We start from the raw sequence: 20,092 nt of genomic DNA on the forward strand, positions 1-20,092 counted from the left end.
TATCTTTAATTAATTTTTTTTTATTTACCAAAACTTTTCAAAGTTAAACCTTTTTTCGCACACCTAGAGTGTTATTTCATTTATTTGAACAATTTTCCCACAGAGAATCTCCACCTTCTTGGTAATACCATCCGTACTATATATGAACATGTGAAATAAACGTGGTTTTAATCTTCAAATCGTTCACAGGAACATCATGCATACAGTAAAACATATGCAAAAGTTTTGCTAAAAGGTTAAAAAAAAAAAAAGCTTAAATCAGGATCACGTTATGATGTATTAAGAATCTTTATTTACAAAGTAATTTCAGCAAAGAATACATCTCCCTTTCTGTATTTTCTCACGAGTTAAACCTATTTCATACTCTCTAGTACAAATGCATTTTCGGTGTGTGTATTAAATTTTCATTCAAACAGAACTATCCGCCTTGGATCCCACGAGAAGATACACGTAGATGTAGGTAATGCTGCGATAAATCCCTTTGTGGTACATTCCAGTGAAAACGAGATATCGGTGGAAACGTTCGCGTCATGAGAAATAAAACTAACGTGTAAACCGTTTCTCTTCGTATACCTCAGGCTGTTCTACACACATCAACCTCTAAAACGTATACAACATATTCACAAACACGCTTCCAGAAAGACTATTAAATATCAAAGGAAAACACGAAGTAAATGTCGATATACATAGTAAGCCTTCTGATATTGTGAGTTACCTGTTATCCGATAAGTCTTTGCGAATATATTTCGTAACATATGAAACGTTAATTATTCGAAATTCGAAACATATATCCATAACTGTATCAGTACACAGTAAAATAGTCGTTGGGGGCGCTCCCGGCAGTCTCTGTTATGATAAGCGTAATGTGTGGAGCGACGCCAGCGACTGTATTATACATTCATTTACTGGACTGTATTATGCATTCATTCATTTACTGGAGTTGAATATAGTTAGTTGTGACTTGAATAATAAGAATTGTAAACATATTGGAAGATTTAAGAAATATCTGCACAGGTATTCTTGTAAAAGCATTCAACTTCAGCTATGAAGGTGATTCCTTTGATCAGGTTCTTTGCCAGAGGAACCCCTTAATTAATATACATCCGTTTTTGAGCCACCGGGAGCAACCGTGTTGCTAGTAGATGGCGGGCTAACTACAACCTCACGTATTTCCTTCACATCAGCACCAGAGTGGTAACCAACTGTAAATCACAAATGAAAAATCGTATATGAGAAGAGTAATTAGAACACACTGATTCCAGAGGATTAGTCGGGGGAGGTGGGCCGTGTGTGTGTGTGTGTGGGGGGGGGGATTATACGAGTTATGTCTGAATTCAACCGTGTCTTCCTATTATCAACTAAAAGTTACTAAAAGTTAAAAGTTACACATATGGAATTCGGTATTGATATTACTAAAATCATAATTGAAAGCATAGCACTGTAAATTCTAGTTGTTATGGAGACTATAGGGAACTTCAACACTCCAATATCTGTAAGGTTTGTCTCGCAATTTTACACTCAGGTTGTCACTCTTAACGCGTAGGGAAGCACCGGGGGAAGCACACCATTGCCAACAGACCATCATGAACATGAACTGTCAAAGCTACACAGAGGCAATGCTTAGAATACCTACCGTAAGACATAATGACGAAAAACCATCCCCAATAAGCAGCGAATATGGAGCCAATAATCAACGGCATTGTTATAAATTGTATTAAACCAAACCAGAAGTTTATACAACAAATGCGCAATCTGTCTGCGCAGGTTGGGTGTTTAGAACAACAAGGACATAACACGATGAAGGCAGCCATGATTGCACCTGTAACGGAACAAAAATTGATAATTTTGGCCAATAGATGTAACTGGTGACAATGTATATGTAAGGCTGTATCCTAGCTTATACAACGATTACAAAGAATACAATTCCATTGTGCATATCTCAGATATAGTTTCTATGCATCTGTTCATCATTCGATAATTGTGTCTAATGTGGATGTTTATGTATGTATGTATGTATGTATGTATGTATGTATGTATGTATGTATGTATGTATGTATGTATGTATGTATGTATGTATGTATGTATGTATGTATTTCATCCATTTCATCCACCCATATATTACTCCCACTACAAGGAATTTTAGTCCCCTTACCTAAACCAGGTATTGTCCAGTTTATGATGGCACATGTCCAAGCCCAGCACATATGCATACATGGTAACATAGACATCCATTTTTGTATCATCCCCTTACCCTTGGCAAGCTTTACCTCTGACGCCGACTGCTGTGGTCTGTTCTGTACATTTTCATACCCTGGAGGTGGTGGTGGTGGTGGTGGGGGTTGTGATGTTCCCTGGTACCCTGGTGGTGGGGGAGGCTGAGACGTCGGTTGCTCGTATGCAGTTGATGACGACTGTGGGTCCCAATACTGGGTTTGGCCTTCTGATGACATCTTTAACTTCTGTTGAAAACAATAAAAGTAAAAGTAAAAAAGTAAAGTAAAAGTAGAGTAAAAAAGAACGTCGACCTTTAAACATATATAATCCTAAATAAACGACATATTATTATAGTCTAGGCAGTACAGTCACTATAAATAAAAATGAAATCAATATAAAGTAAAAAGAACTAGCACAGTGAAATAATTATATCATTTTTTCTTCATTGTCATCTAAAGTGACACATTCGTCAAGTAGTCACCAGACTGTTAAACACAAATTCTCGAGTAGCTCCATGGAGATGTCCATTTCTTATCCCAAAGTCGGACCACTCTATAGTGGCCTGTGTTTCAAACTATCAGCTTTTATACATACATGTATATGTACAACGCATATAAAAATGATGTTGCTCAAATGCCATGTCAAAACTTTCTCTGAGTTCCATACAGACTAATCTTTTTTTACTGAACAAAAAAAAAATTAAAATGAAATTTGTAATCCTGAATGTTGTAGGCTATATCACAGCAGGGTGACCCATGATATACACAGCTACAGGTATATCAATTCTCGTAAGCCAGAGCACATATATTTCCAGTGAAGAAACGAAATACCCCTTGGCAACGCGTCTTGGACGGTGCCGTAAAAGAGGCTGTGGTTTACGACGATTTATCGTGAACATACCTCACAAGACATATACATCTCACGATACATAACAAGCGGTGATTGACACCACTGCGCAGAATTAATTAGTTAAATTCACTAATTAAATCACTTTCACGGGCTCCCATCCAGAAGCACGGGGTGTTTCTTCAACCATAGACAGTGGAGGGGAGACTCTTCACTCTCTATGCTTCAACAAAGGCTTTCAACTATAGCTATAAGTCTGAGGCTGACCCGGTCCAAACAAAAGATGACGTATGTATATAGTGTAGCCTGTCATATGTTTTACAACATTCCAATCTGTCAACTTATATACATTGTTATTTTAGCTTTCTTTTATTAAAGTTCTTGAAGTACAACTAAATTGTGAATTCCCTTAAACTTATTTAACGTACCTGTAATTTTAGAGCGACCTTCGTTCCGTCGTTTCATAACTGGCATGAACACACACTGATATGTCAAAGCTAGCGTCTACTATTTACATGCATGACACACAGAACACGTACATAGAAACGGTGACCCGCGGTGAGTACTACCCATGGCAACTCAAGATATACTACTGTCAAATATGGATGTGCCTATCACTTGTATGATATTGATTATATCGCTTTGTATTTACATTGTATTAACGGTGGTCTCACAGCTTACAACTTTCCCTAAAACTAAGAGGAACCATGTTGTTGTGCAGCGTTGTGATGTTACTAATATTTGACCTTACAACTTTGGTCGTAGCGTTACAGGTAGAATGGCACGACACGTCCACCGACATCGAAAGTACAAGTTCTAAGAGTCTACAAATGACTGGAAATATGTCCCAATTACTGTAACCATATTCTGTTCTATGAATTCGACATTCACTTTAGCTATACGGTGCATGACGTCACACAACAGTTAACAACTGAATCGGTGGGTCACATAGGTGGAGGAATCGCCAGGTAAATAGTTAACTCACTATCATATACACTATTCACTTTTCTTACTCATTGAATTAAGTGGTAACCCCACAGTCTGGACTATGTAGTAAGTTTGTGTAGTTGGACTTGAATTGTGGTGACGACAGATACAAATATACTTACCGACAGGAATACAGCACAGAATGGATTGACTGGACGAAAGAAACCTTGTGACTATGCATGTATATCAAATGACATAGCACACAAAAGAACAAATTAGGTCGACAGGAGTACGACTACCTCTTGTTGTGTATGGCCCACGAGAACACTTTGACGGTTACTAGGGGTTACTATTTTGAACTTTTCGGGAACAAATTTTAAAAAAAAATAACCGACCGTGAAAGTTTAACTCATGTCATATTGGTGTGACGAATTGGTACAGTATAGTACTCTATCAGTTCAACTCTGGGTTTCATTTCTTGAAATCCCCATGGTAACAAACTACTGCTGTAAAACAAAGAAATACGACAATGAGAAAGTTATTGTTTTGCTTTGTTTTGTTTTGTTTTGTTTTGTTTTGTTTTGTTTTGTTTTATGTTTGTTTGTTTGTTTGTTTGTTTGTTTGTTTGTTTGTTTGTTTGTTTGTTTGTTTGTTTGTGCATAGAATGCCCCATGATTTTCTCCCTATATCAGCACTAACTTGCGAACTAATACAAACAGTTATATGGTCTCATCACCTAGTAATAGGATATCTCTTCAATCAAGGCGTGCACTTTAAAAGTCTATTTTTAAGAAAGACAGATACACAATATTGAATTACTAAATGATTTTCGTCTATGTACGTATAACAAGGTGCACCTGTACAGTAATGTACATACACAGTAATATAATCTAACAGTGTACATAGAGACGGTGAAACTTGTACTCGCAACGGTTCAATACTAACCTATTTAAAGTCGCTGGTTATTGGCTTGTCACTTTGAATGCTTTTCACCATATCTGCAAATCGTGGAAGTGTTTTTTTCGTTTTCCAAATTTGTGCTTCGTATTTCATTCACGCTCTCGCTCGCTCTATTCACCCCCCCCCCCTTTCACTGAACAGGAAGCTTGGTCATAGTGATAACTTCTAGTCATGATGGTGTCGAATGTTCGAATGTCCAACTTTCGACGACATTGGATCCCAGCCTTCGACATTTAATGTACGAACATGGGAGTAAACTTCCGATATCCCGCGAATATGTTTTGTTTTACACTTGCTAGATTTACAGAGGCAACGTTTGAAATCTATTCATACTACACAACTTTTATAGACACAGGAATTCAGATCCGCTACTATACATTCATACCACAAAACCGAACTTCATCGCAAACGTGATTTACGATACGTAGATTTAAGTCTTATTTATGTACAAATGTTGATTTCTTGACAAGTCAAACTGATTAACTTCACGAGTGTGGATCTGCCGTTGATTGTCACAAGTCGGCGCTGACAGTCTTGGCAGGATGACGACAGGAGATGATCCCAGTGAAAGCTTTACGCCACCTTAGTGGGGCGCCACCACAGGTGAGAAGATTTACTGATGCTTCGCTTTTGTTGGAGTCGGTCGGTATTCGACTGAAAAACGAAAGACCAAGTTGAATGTGCAAGAGCTGAAGGTGTCGACTTTATCAAACGATTTTTAACAAGGCTATTACCGTCGCGACGGGGCGATATCTACTGGGTTATTAAATCACAGACGCAGGGAATTAGAAATTCAAAGAGTTTTGGTACACTGTATACGTACCTCGATAAGTATATGAGTACACAAAACGACATATATTTCTGTCAAAAATATTTTTTCCCATTTTTTTCATGTAACTTAACAGAGTTGCTGCAGACTGGCATAAAGCATCATGGATAAGTCAACACCGATAGGAGCCCCGGCCCATTGATGTGCCTCAGTATCGTTTGGGAAAGGTTTCAATCTGATGTGAAGCCCCTTACATAGTTTAAATACCCACAATGCCTCACCCAAGCAAAAATCATTGCCTCTCTTCTGACAAGATTTGACAATTCCCATAGCTGTATTTCTGAGAGAGAGGACACGGGCCATGTAGCAGAATCTGTGAAAATGGATTTTCTTGGCTTTCAGCTTTAGACGAAATCAGCCTCAACGTTCCATCCTCGTAAACCACGTGACAGCCTCTTTTTACGGCATGCACCGTATAGACGCACCATTCACTTTCAGATTAAGATGCCAGGGAAAAAACTAAGCTCTCATTTGCAAGAATGTAATATTTATGTACATATTAGTGCGGAATTTGGTTTTAAAGTGTAATAAATATGTACAACCACAAACAAGTAAAAGATAACTTCCTCATCTGTGATCTGTTGTATAACTTAACTTCATTCTGTGAATCAGTTTGAACACTTTTTAAGAATTCGATTATTGTCTGCTTAAAACAGCAGGATGGAAAAAGTGAAATCACAATAAAGTTCGCAGAAAGAGTAACCAGTTTATTAGGTCAACCCTGAATACCTGAGAAATAGTGAAATAGCGACTAACAATAGAGAACACCTTGCTTTGACCTTTAGGGTCAGGCATCCTGTCTGGACGGTGACGGCACTGCCTCAAGCGTTAGAAGTGTTTTTTTAAACTTCCTTCTTCCTTATCATTCAAAATTGCTAAAACGTAGACACTTTGTGAAATGACAAAATTGAGTCGAATAGAAGCTGGGTGATATTTTGGGCTGATGATGTAAACTTTACACATGGATAAGTCGCGAGCAAGTAATTATTACTGTTTGCTAAATATTAAAAAAACAATCTATCAGCATGCGATGTAATTTTTCTTGTGTTGAGTAACGCCACTTCAAAAATCGCCGTGATTTTTTCTTCATTTTGATAGGTTTTTCCTTGGGATTGGTACTGGAATGCGACATATGCGTTATTGAGCGAGTAACTTTACTTAGAGGCATATTAACTCGGTGTTACTTGACACTGAACTAAGGAAAGAAATTGAAATAAAAAGATTGTCGAAATAGAACTTCTTGTACAACTTACTCAACTTATGTAAAATTGGATTTGGTTGACGTCCCGTACACCTGTTAGTTCTTAGACTATGTTATGATTAAAACCAATGCAACCTAGGTACAGTAACCCAATCAACTCTAAAAACTATGTCTTAATCTCTGATGTATTTCTCCATAAGACTTGACATTTAATTTGTAGTGAGATTTCACAAAGTTGAGGGTCCAAGTCTGGGGTATTTCAGTATAACGGTGCAAAGACAGTCGAATACTTTCTTTCTAACGCTGTGCATCTATCGCAGAATATTCGATTTCTTTCAAACTTTAGAGAAGTCCCCTTCTCACAACGGCTTTCCCAAAGAATGTCAAGATCGTGACGTCACATATTTACATTTATCTCGTCCAAGCAATCATCACATGATGCCCAAAATGGTATATGACTGTGTACTTTCTCCATGTCAGCTCTTTAACCATGCATTGCCACAGTGTTGTTCTTTACGATGCACACGACACACTATGTCATCTCTGAGGCATACGGTAATATGGCATCAACATGTGCAGTGAAGCAATTTATGATGAAATACAAAATATAACCAAACATGGTAAAAATCGAGTCGTTCATTGACGTTACACTGTTTACTGATCCCCTATCTCTTAGTGCGTGACATTTATCCTAGCAACAGTTGATGGGTGTAACTGATAAATTATTATCAGTTACGGTATTCTTGGTTCAAAGTTTGTACTGGGTTTCAATTTACTGATTTTGAACTGATAAATGTTTCTCAGATTATGGTTATATTTTAATGTAAGTTGTCAATTATGGTATAAATAGATGTAGTATTTGACCAACCTCTCTCACGTTGACTTTCTATTTTCTCCACACGTTCTGCCACTTTTGTCTGCCTCAGTGATGTGAAGCTGATAATACTCATTCATGTCTGTCTGTCTGTCTGTCTGTATGTCTGTCTGTCTGTCTGTCTGTCTGTCTGGCTGGCTGGCTGTCTATCACTGTGTAAGTCAATTTCATCTATAGATGTACAAATGTATATGACATATATCATAATAACATTTTTGCAAGATGTTTTGTGATAAAAACACCACATTTTCTTTTTATATTGCCTCTATCACTGGTTTACTGTATTCACTGTGTTATAGAGGCATTGCGTGATATTCGACGTTGAAATGGACAGCAACAACAAATTATTACTGTTATTTGATGCATAGTCAAGTATATTTACTCTACCTACACATTCTATTCTATTTTTAGCTCAAAGTCGACTATTGTTGTCCAAATCCTTTAAGGTGACGGTTCTTTTGTCTCCAACGGTTGTGTGTGACTCACAACCCACGTCAATTGAAGGATTCAAAACTGCCAACATCAAACACAGCCATTCAGTCTAAAATTAGAAAAAGGCGGTTAATTTTACTTTCAAGGTTCTGTGGGTGGTGCCAATATCATTTACTTGATAAAGGTTGGTGTAAATAGACGAACGTAAAGTATAGTTCTAACCGCAATCAGGAAATGAATCTAACTCCACAGATAAAGAAAATATGTCGCACCTCTGAAAATGAAGTATCACAGCATTAACAACGGGTAATATGCACAAACTGACATTTTTCTGAAGTCCACCGACTCCCTAATTTTATCAATATAAAACTGTTCTGAAGATCTATATGTAGACGAAATCACTAATTCGCTATGGCTTTACAATCTACCCTAGACCACAGACGAGCAACAGATCCGTGCTAAGGCTAAACTTGTCTCCAAAGAGCTTGGCCAGCATGGTTTGCCCACCTGTATCCCAAGGTATTACTGTTCTTGCTGTCACCAATGCTGTAGTTGATGACTACGAATTCGGACAAGAGCACAAATGAATTGATACCATGGCGCACACACATGGCGAAAAATGTGATTGTACACATTTCAACCCCTGCCCCTGTCCTTGAAAACATAAGGGTGGCGTGATATGCCTCGTAGCCAGAAATTGAAAAAAAATAATAAACCAATTTCTACTAGGCGTTTATAAACTAAGTGTCGAGATGGACAAAAATGGTGAAATATAATATTAATTATAATTCAAGGCGGCCATTTTAAATCATGTTGAAGTTTTATGGAATTATCTCAAAATTGGTGGTTTTTGTTTCATTTTACGATTAAAAATCAAAGGAGTAGCATATACGTGCCTTGAGGACTTATTTGAAAATCTCTACATTCATTCTACGTTGATATACTTGACAATATTACACGGTATTTTGAATTGGGAGAAGTGCTGGATTTACTACTATGTTGTATACCTTTACTTGTCTGTTATATATGAAACACGAGGCATGTTTCAAAGAGGTTATACAGTCCACTACTTTCTCTTACGGCGTGGATGTTGTCTTTCATGTCCTTTGGATGACCATTTGTGTCAAGTCACTGTACCAAATTCTTTCAACAAAACACTGTGATTCACAAAGGTCCTTCAGTGATTGTGTTTCGCCAAGGCCGGGGTACTGAATGAATAGAGACACAATCATAATAATACACTGTTACCCTAAAAAAAATCCACCCAAAAAATCACAGTGTGTTTTGTGACTCAATTAGCTTAGACGTCATACTAGTCGAACCATCGACTCATATGTTTGGTCGGATACACTTAAAGAATATATGATGTCCGGTGGTACTTACAAGTTGCACGTATAAAGTTTTACCTGTTCTTTTAAAACATATGACACATCATGTCTGTTTATAAGATCAGGAATTAAGGACGAGTTTTACGTCATAACTCACACATAATCACAATTGTTGGTGTGCGTCAAGATATGTACAGGCTATGTTTGAATAGATGAGACTCCAAAAAAAACTTGAAATCTGGTTTTAAATAACACGGATGTACGTCCCTCCCATTCAACGATAAAATAACACGTCTGAATAACCCCAACCAGCTAACAATGACTTGCACTTTTAGGCGAAGTAATCCATACGTATATTGACGCTACTCGGCATGTAAACCATAGGCCCTACAGGTGTACGGTCTATTATGTAAACTGACCTTTACGTTCATGAATACTGGCACTGTGTCGTGTAAGGCGACAATAACAAACCAAGCTCGAGAAGCATAAACTCCTCCTTTATCACCTCTGGTTTACGGCTTGGCGAATTTTCCCCAAGTCGTAAAGAAGTACATTTTATACTCTGTAATGTGAAGGTTAATTAGATTTCCAATACTCTCACGTCAGACTAATATTAGACATTCCATTTCATCCCGTACATGTGTACACATACCCGAGTTATGTACACGGCGACCACCTGTTGCACTGTTTAAAAGCGAGTACTAGTATTTTCACAAGTTGAACTCACATCCAATAGTAGTGTTATCTAAGAGAACGCTGTGATTTGATAACATCAAAAGGTCATACAATTTATGACAATTTGAACATCTGAAGGTCAAAATTGATTATCTGAAGTTCAAAATTGATCAGTACATGTCTGTATCTTTGATCACATCGTAACGAGGGGGGGGGAGGGGGTCACAGTAAGTGTTAACCGTCATTTCATTTAGAATACTTAGTGGTCAGTCGATGGATTTTTTTTGTTTTTTCCAGAAAGCATAGAACGTCAGGTCTTTGGTAACCCTGATTCAGCCTAAACACGTTACATGTAACTTTCATAATAGATTCTCACGAGATGAATAGATTCTCACGAGATGAATAGATTCTCACGAGTCAGCGTTACGAAAGCCAGAACCGATGCCTGCCTGTGAGGGGCTTGCTTTGTCTCAGGACAATTCATTTGACTACATAGATAGTTATACGGGTCAATCAAATTAGGACCACGAGTGTATTGCAATTAAGGTAGCGGACATTTGGTAACTTTTAACACAATGGTAATTTATAAGCCTTACATATTATTCCGTGAGTGAAACCTCAAATTGGTAAAAGTTATCAGATCTTATATTAGGCTAGTTGGGATTTATTGCTTCTAGGAAGTACAATATGGTATCCTATAGCCGGATTCTTCTGACTGATTATTTTTTGTCACGATATAAACTACCAAAGAAAACGTGACGACCTTGATGTAGTCATTTGGGGTGGGGGGGGGGGGCGCAGGTTGATCCATGAGATAGCCAAACTTAAAGTAGAAACATTTTATCAGGATTATTTCCGTGACCAGTATTCCTTTAAAGTATGCACAGGTTCCCATTTGTGTATTACTTAGAATTCAATCCGTTACAGGAAAAACGACCTCACTCAGAAGAAATTAGGAAACACCTTAAAGTTGATATATCCTTGTGCGAAGATGGGTTGTGTGTATTACTAACAATGATATTCATCACAGACTGTTTTGAATACGCGCACGCACGTGGTGTATTTTGTACTGGTGATTGTAGCTTGGGGCGAAACGAACATTGAAGCAAATACGACGTTCTTTGCCAAACACATGCAACGAGAAATTGACTATATTTCAATTATAATACTAGTAATTTGAGAGACTACAACAAGTTCGAGCAGTCACACATTTTGATGGGAAGGGGAGGAGGGGGGGGGTCTAGACTCACATCAGTTCCTTCATTTGGGAGATATTTTCCTGTCTCACAAATCTCCAATTTTTCGATTTTGTGAGTTTATAGCACACTTTGTGTAAGAAATGTGTTGGCCTTCACCCCCCCCCCCCGTCTACTAGTAGTCCTCAATTAGGGCCCGATGGACTTTCGTGTTTACCCGACACACAGGCTGTTTCGCAATCACTCGATCAAGTTATCATTTCAAATACGAAAACACAGTTAAAACATGTTTTATACAAATAAAGTATTCATTGAAAAAAAGGCTCGTCGACCTAAGCAAGTCCTGGGGGGGTCAATTTATATACCGGTAGGTCAATGACAACAATCGGTGCAATACGTATTGTCATTACAGACTCTGAATAGGTCCTCTCCGTACCAAGCTTTGCCATAAATACATATGCAAAACAGACCAATGGTATGCATTTGAGTTACAAGGTCCTTATATTGATACATCAGCTTATTTACGAAATCAAATATGGGCAACGGTTTTTGAACATGTTGAGGGCGGTGTTGAAATTTATATTGGCGAGTAAACGAACCTGGTTGTTGGTTTTTAAAAATCTATATGCTTTAATATTGTTACTGAAAAAAGACAACTGTGTACCTTTTAACTGCATACTTAGTATTTATCCAATGTGCGTATTGTGACGTCACTGATCAAAGGCGAAAGTCTGTCCATACAATTTTGACCAATAGTTACTTAGTTCGAACTCCCCTAGTGCAAATGTCCCTCGAGTGTGCTGTTTCGTAAAGGTCTCCTATTGTTCACGATACGTTACGAAAGGGGAATGTTTGTGTACATGTATAATGCACGTGGATCGATATATCTAGTCTGGGCGATCAACCATTCTGAAAACAAACTCTGTCGATCTATTGACGACTCTCGATGATATCATAGGCGACCAATCAGATTTCAATATGGTTGGCGTTAATTACCAAATATGGTAAAAACGGCACAAAGTTTGTATTGTTTGACACATGTAATAAAAGCCACGGTGACTCATCGACGGACTAAAGATCACGACAATGCTCCACTCCAGGTTCCACGGCTGTGTACGATTCTAACTAACAACGGAAGGGCGTTGACGAGTTTCTGCTCTTCAAAACATTTAAAAGGCAGTAACTGTACCACAGCAGGTTATAGTTACTCGAGCTGGACTCGAGGTAAGAAGTAACGAAGATAAGCTTATACTTTTTACGACAAATTACCAAACCAACTTTTTTTTACAATGGAACTGTGCAGGACACAACTCTTCCTTGTGGTCGTATTTATTACTATCTGGGATGTCCAACACATCGTGGGGGCTCCGGTTGAACCACCTGCCGCGCCAATGCAATCAGTCAGCAATGTTGGTGGAGCAATGGTAAGTCATCACGTAATCATATACGTTTGGTCAGTTCTGACAATTTTCAATTTTTTAAAAAATTGTTTTAATTTTTAATTTTTTAAAGTTATATTTAAATTATTCATTTCATATTGTCTAAGCTATAAGTCCTGTCAGTATATCACTGGGTCGTACTTGAAATTATTCTACATCATTTCGAGTAATTTTACTATTTCAGCATATTTTTTGTTATGTAGGTACCGTTATATAAAGGTTACACAAGCGACCTTGTTATTGACAGTTAAATGCATAACAATGTTGTACATGAATTGTTTCTCGTGGCATCGGAAACTTTTATCACAAAGAGTCAAACATGATGAACGTGATATCCCTATTCTACAACACTAAGAACTCAATACATATATTCTCCCCCCCCCCGAAAATTAAAAAAATTATCGTTTAGTGAGTTTTTAGGTTAGTACAGAAGTTGTCTGATTATTCTTACGCAGTAATGGAACAAACGAGACGGTGTTTTTGTAGGGATGATAAACTTAAAAAAAAAAAAAAAAAAAAAAAAAAAAAACCCAGAGCAACCACCTGTCTGGCGACATAACTGTTATCTTGCCATGGTGGAATGGCGATGCGAATGTTAAATCAAGTTACTATAGTATATCAAACTGACGAGTAAGCAAAACATTGTCAAATGTCAAAATTAGGTCAACCTTTGATTGAAAAAAAAAGAGCGGGGGCAGATTTACGTGGGCGAAACCGGATTACTTTCACAACCCCCAATATTATTGTATACACTACAATATACACCTCAACGTATCTACAGGTAGGATACGTCCGACTAGTCGGCGTTGGAGATCAACCCGTGAGCGTACTCTTACTTTTATACTTCCAGTCAGTCATTGTGCGGTTAAACCTAGGTGTGGCTCATTACATTGACGACCTGGTTCCGATACTACCCTTTCTATTCATACTATTTGATGAGATCATAGGTACGAAAATAACCTTATGGGGCGCCCTCCCACGTTGATCTTGGGCCACGGTCAGTGAAGGGCATATCAACGTCAGTGTTATTATAATATGATGGAAATTATAGAACGTTATAGAATTTAAGTATAGCTGGGGGTACGGGCGTTCACGGAACGGTGTCCTCGAAATTAATTTTCACGTCATACGATGTTCACGAACTTTTCATAATAAAAAGTCTTAGCATCTTAAGTTAACACATTATTATCTTCTCTCTTTTTCATTCAGCAATTCTTAGACCATTATGGTTATATAGACCTACAGCACAACGCCCTCATTAGCCTAGATGCAGTAACTGAAGGTATTCTGGCATTCCAACAATATTTCAACCTCACCGAAACAGGTTAGTTCACACATATTTATACCACTTTCATTCGCGATCGGTAGCTTGAGTGAGTGAGTGAGTGAGTGAGTGAGTGAGTGAGTGAGTGAGTGAGTGAGTGAGTGAGTGAGTGAGTGAGTGAGTGAGTGAGTGAGTGAGTGAGTGAGTGAGTGAGTGAGTGAGTGAGTGAGTGAGTGAGTGAGTGAGTGAGTGAGTGAGTGAGTGAGTGAGTGAGTGAGTGAGTGAGTGAGTGAGTGAGTGAGTTAGCTCGACTGAGTGAATGAGTTACCTTGTTAGTCAGTCAGGCAGTCAGTTACCACTAGTTATACTGGAATAAGTAGGCAAATCACTACATTTATCCGTCTCTCCTGGTTTTGTTTTTTGAACACAGGTGAACTTGACGAAGCAACCATTGAGATGATGAACAAACCCCGCTGCGGTATGCCAGACTTTAACAGCACAATTGACGAAAGCGGAACAAGCCGCAAGAAACGATACTACGCCACGTCCAGATGGTTGAAGTCCGAGCTAACATACAAAATTGTACAATATACGGATGATTTACCACATGATGTTGTGGATAGTGAAATTGCAAGAGCTTTCCAGGTAGGACATTGGAAGTTATCATACTGTCCTCTTATTTCAAACTGTACGAGGACTCATTCTTGTATTTGATTGCGAATGAAATTTACTGTAGCCAAATCGTGAAAGAATTACACAAAGCAAGGATGGAAGGATGGGGGGTTGTCTTTGTATAGTTTGAAAGTGTAAACATGTCATGACCATATAATAAATATTTGACTAAAAGACAAATTCTTTAAATTTTTGTGAAGAGTAAGTGATATGTTTTAACTTGTGAATATGCATATCCAGTATTTCCTAACTGATCATACATTGTACTGTGTTCTATCCATTTCAGTTATGGTCAAACGTAACCCCACTTAAGTTTTATAAAGTTGACAGCAGTGTCCCAGCCGACATCGATATTCTGTTCCCAGCTCCCTACGTACGTCACCAGGATGGATATTATTCGTCAAGCTTCGATGGACCCGGTAGAGTTCTAGCACACGCATTCTTCCCCGCGTCATACGGCGACGTTAAGGGGGATGCTCATTTTGATGATGGCGAAACATGGACCAAGGACTCCTACTATGGTATGCATGACATGACACACTCTCTCAATATTCTGGCTCACCTGGCTCAACTTATAGAACACCACGTTTCAGATGCAAGATGACTGGCCGCATGAAGCGCTAGGCTATGAACAATTCAGAATCTGTAAAAACGGTCCAGTTCTAAATTTGATGTGTGGAGACTGTACAATATTTTCGGAGTACGTCTGAGCGGTTAAACAAATGATTTATAAAATTCATGTACACGTATAGCATACTGAATGCTAGATAGATCTTCATGATGAGCTTAAGTCGTAGCTTAGAAATGGAAAATGAAAATCTATTTCAATAATAGTGAGTTTTTGTTAGAACTATTACGAAAAGGATAACGTACAGTTTGTGTAATTGTTCACTTTGTTAATTACAGGAACGAATCTGTGGTTAGTTGCTGCGCACGAATTTGGACACAGTCTCGGTCTTGGCCACTCCAATATATTTGGTTCTCTCATGTACCCGTACCACTCTGGTTACAAACCAAACTTTGAACTTCATTGGGATGACGTGAATGGTATTCAGTATTTATATGGTAAGTTTAAATTAACACGTCATCGAGACCGTAGATTTGTATATATTGTTTACAATAAATAAACTTTTAAAATATTAGTATTCGTATTGTACTAACTGAAAAATAAAACAACGACATCCATTGGTCAACTCTTTACCAGTACAAGACGATGATACCCATTGGTCAAACCTTAACCAGTGCAAGTCAGTGACACCCATTGGTCAACTCTTTACTAGTACAAGCTAATGACAACCATTGGTAAATCCTTAACCAGTGCAAGCAAGTCAATGGCACCCATTGGTCAACTCTTTACTCATACAAATCAAACCTATATATCGGTCAACTTTATACCAATACCAGTTGCTAATTGAAAGTAACTTATTCTGACGATTTTCTTTTAGGCGAACCTGAGCCAACAGAAAAACCGGAACCTCAGCCGAATCCGAATCCGAATCCGAATCCTGATCCAAATCCAACGCTTTGTCCAAGTAACGTTGATGCTATCACACAGACTAAGGATGGTAATACATATGCTTTCAAAGGTAAATATAAAACTGATATATATTTATCAATAATGTACTACAATCAACATGACCAGGTTTTCGTTGAAATCCTAGAGGTATTTTGCTTGACTATAGGACCATTCCCATTTCACAAATCCAGATTACGCCAAAATCATATTCTAACTCTAAATTTGGAAAAAAAAGGTCCCCAGTCTGTCGCCTTACCAAATTAAAAGACCAACGATTCTCGACTATTACCAGCCACTTCCAAGTATTTAAATTCACATATATATCATTTCAAAAGGTAGGCTTAAGTAGTGCATAGAAAATTTCATGAAATACAGCTACAAACAAACACTTTCAAAGTCAGACTTTTTCCTTTCTTTTTGGGGTTATTTATAGAGACTTCTTCTGAGCTACCAATCACTTATATCTTCAAAATGTTTTATTTCATAGGTAATTATTTCTGGCGTCTTACAAATGGCAAAGCTGATCCAGGCTACCCCCAACTTATCAAAGATCATTGGCAGGGTCTTACTGGTGACTTTGACGCTGCTTTCACTGCCACCAACTACTGGTTTTGGAATAGTAAGGGGTTGGTTGGAAAAACTTGGTTCTTTAAGGTAAGGTATTAGGATTTAGTGCGTGATGAAAGAGAACAAGACACAACAAAAAACAACGCAACACAACACAACATAACACAACACAACACAACACAACACAACACAACACAACACAACACAACACAACACAACACAACACAACACAACACAACACAACACAACAAAACAAGACACGACACGACACGACACAACACAACACAACACAACACAACACAACACAACACAATACAACACAACACAACAATGTATAAAAATGTTAAATGTATGAAGTTTCGGTGCTAAATTATGTAGGAATATGTTTAGCCACAACAACAGGAAATGACGTCATCGACTTGCAATCAGTATCCTTATTCGCATTTGTCTTTTAATTCAGCTGTCACTCAGCCTCCGCCATTTTTCCAATTCCAAAAGAGGCGAAATTCTAATTTGTGATAGGATACAAAAAGATGCATCTAAAGGCTTGACAATTTGAAGGAAATATGACACGTGACGGTTGTGATCTGTCTCATTAAAATATATGTTTGTCTGACTCTTGTTTTCAGGATAACATTGTGTGGAGATTCGAAAATCAACAGATGGATCCAGGTTATCCGAAATTTGCCGGAGACGAGTTCAGAGCTGCCGATAGAATACGAGGATTTCCGAACAACATCAATGCCGCCTTCCAATACCATGGCAACGGACAGACCTATTTTTTCAAAGGTATTTCCCAATTCTCAATGAAATATCAAAATTGCGTTTGCCTTTTAAAGATTCGTGACACATTTTACGCAGTTGATTTCATCCCAGACAGAATGGTTAGAATTTCGTAGTTGGATTATGATGTCCAACAGTTTTGGAATTAATTTCCTCGTGGTCTGAAAATGTTGTAAATAAAAAGCGTAACAAATTTTCATACAGAAATAAGTTCGTCGAAAAGCTAAAAAATCGGACCACATTTTAAAAAAAAATTGTTGGTTAAGTTGTCAATCTCCTTGTACAGTTCTATGACTTTGTAAAATCACAGAACGTGTCACACTTAATGTCACTGTTCACAGCTCATTTGGTGGGGGGGGGGAGTGGTGTTTATCGTTTATATTTGTACGTTTAGAATTAAATGACTGTAACCGAATTAATCACATTTTCTCTCTCCCCCTCCCCACAGGTGATTACTTCTACATGTTGAACTGGCAAATGCAAGTGGTTGGCCCTTTCTACATGTACAGTTGGAACGGGATCCCAACAAACACTGATGCCGTATACCAAGACTACGATGACGGGTACGTGTACTTCTTCAAAGAGAACCAATACTACAAATTTGAACACGATACTTTCATGACGCTGGCTGGTTATCCTCGTACCATGTCGACGGAATTCTTCCAGTGCAGCGCCCTCTCAGCCAACGACAATTTTGAAGTTTTGGATGGAGATGACGACGAAACCGTCGTCGTTGTTGATAACAATGTCGACATCACAGACCAGGAATTGATCAATTCTGAGAATTCGGTCCCTGTCCACGGACCAAGTTTCGCTGTAATGGCTATCGCAGCAGTGTTTCTTTTTCTACAGTATTAAGTGCTTGTCGGGTGAAATTTGGGAGAGAAGAGCGCTGGTCGCTCGCGGTGTCTCTCTCACTTTTACCTCTACAGTGTACGACGATCATATTTGATTTCCGTATATCCTAGCTTCTGTCTTATTGCAAGACATTTGACACATTTTTGTGTTCATTCCTAAAATTTCAATTTTTGTAACGGAAAATGTAAAGGTGTACAGGTATAGTTGTATTGTCTATGATAACAGCAGATATGTACTGTTTACTTTCTTTGAAAGCGCTAACTTGTATAGTTTGAATTTAACAAATTTTACTTGTGTGGTTTACCTTGTACGCATGCTAAGTCTGGGTAGATAACATATTAACATCCGGGCATTTGATTCATTGAAAGTCTATCTACTCCCTTGACATACCAGGGAGCCTAAAGAAGCAAAATTTCAGGAACCAAAAGCTTTCAATATTCACGAATTCTTCTTTGTCGACTTGAACGCCTGACAGTTCAAACCCAGAAAGAATGAAATGTTTTGACACTGTTTCGAACACTTCCACCTATTAACCCCATTGTCAGTTATTTGTAATTATTTATAATGTGCATTTATACATACTAAGAGCCGGTCTCTTGGCGCCAAAACCATGCTGGTCATGGTGAGAGCAAGACATGTGTAGATATATATTTATTATCTATTGCGAAAACTAAGTTATATTATTATTATATTCATACATATTTAAATCATGACGTTTTATTAAAGCATTATGACAGTTACGGCTAATCTTGACTATCTCGTTATTTCATGGTTTATAGATATATGACTATTTGATGTTGACGTATTCAATGACGACCAACTGGACAATAACCTCTGTACCACAATGTCTCACCCCCCACCGGACAACTAACACCCCCCCCCCCGAAGTTTATCTATCCCATATCAATTTGTGTTCTCTCTTTGCCTGTGGTTCTGTGAAGCCCACAAGTCAGTAAAGGGTTGGTTCCTCCAATCAGCGTACTAGTAGGCGTTGTATTCATACTACTATTACTACAACAATACACAAAAGAACATACCGTGTGCATGTAGGCCTACACTACAAACAAGTCTGTGGCCTACACATAAAATCCAATGTCCCACATAACAGTAAAAGGGTGTGAATCTATGAGTCATTAGTAGGGCATATCGTGTTGTGTTCGATGTTTCGTCACAACTGTTGTGTACGTGGATACGACATTTTGCTATCATCGAATTGGGGATCAAGAGTTGTTTTCACACCACGCAAACCTCTATAATTACACCGGGATCATTCTTGGTCCGCAGTCGGTTATCCAGAGATTGATATTTCGGCTTTCCAGACTCACATCCCAAAAATACTGTTCAAGAGATAACCAGACTGTACGATACGTCGTGTTGTTTCCCTATGTGGACTCTGAAACGACGATTGCAATTCGTTCTAAACAGTCCAACCAGATTCAGTTGCAGCCAATCAAATTTGCTGTAGATGACATCAAAATGATCATGACGTCAGTCTTTTCAATGCTGAACTG

At 38.2% G+C, this 20,092-nt stretch overlaps 2 protein-coding genes across 3 annotated transcripts in view; one reads left to right on the plus strand and one right to left on the minus strand.

The window, feature by feature from the left end:
- Positions 1–270: 270 nt before the first annotated feature.
- Positions 271–20,092, minus strand: part of LOC144448919 (uncharacterized) — a 35,311-nt gene continuing 15,489 nt past the window's right edge. Inside the window, exons 1-4 of one of the 2 annotated variants that reach the window (XM_078139281.1) lie at positions 4,170–4,277; positions 2,153–2,459; positions 1,634–1,819; positions 271–1,202 (exon numbers count right to left, since the gene is read on the minus strand). In XM_078139281.1, coding sequence (XP_077995407.1) covers positions 1,093–1,202; positions 1,634–1,819; positions 2,153–2,450 — 594 coding nt within the window. In that variant the 5' untranslated portion in view covers positions 2,451–2,459; positions 4,170–4,277 and the 3' untranslated portion in view covers positions 271–1,092. Of the gene's footprint in view, positions 1,203–1,633; positions 1,820–2,152; positions 2,460–4,169; positions 4,278–20,092 lie in introns of those variants that run through there. The other variant, XM_078139282.1, reaches the window with a different exon arrangement.
- LOC144448945 (matrix metalloproteinase-19-like) lies at positions 12,672–19,322 on the plus strand. Its single transcript, XM_078139328.1, has 9 exons — positions 12,672–12,906; positions 14,131–14,245; positions 14,616–14,830; positions 15,144–15,378; positions 15,764–15,922; positions 16,303–16,443; positions 16,861–17,027; positions 17,570–17,729; positions 18,172–19,322. The coding sequence occupies exons 1-9, from the start codon at positions 12,772–12,774 to the stop codon at positions 18,579–18,581; spliced, it is 1,737 nt and encodes a 578-aa protein (XP_077995454.1). The 5' UTR covers positions 12,672–12,771; the 3' UTR covers positions 18,582–19,322.

This window comes from Glandiceps talaboti, chromosome 18, assembly GCF_964340395.1.
Source record: "Glandiceps talaboti chromosome 18, keGlaTala1.1, whole genome shotgun sequence".
Lineage (NCBI taxonomy): Eukaryota > Metazoa > Hemichordata > Enteropneusta > Spengelidae > Glandiceps > Glandiceps talaboti.

Bases quoted from the DNA above. Each gene is read 5' to 3' on its own strand.
- LOC144448945 (XM_078139328.1), top strand. From the start codon at position 12,772: ATGGAACTGTGCAGGACACAACTCTTCCTTGTGGTCGTATTTATTACT. The intron at 15,923-16,302 runs GTAAGTTTAAAT...ATTTTCTTTTAG, and splicing joins TGGTATTCAGTATTTATATG to GCGAACCTGAGCCAACAGAA. The intron at 17,730-18,171 runs GTATTTCCCAAT...CCCTCCCCACAG, and splicing joins ACAGACCTATTTTTTCAAAG to GTGATTACTTCTACATGTTG.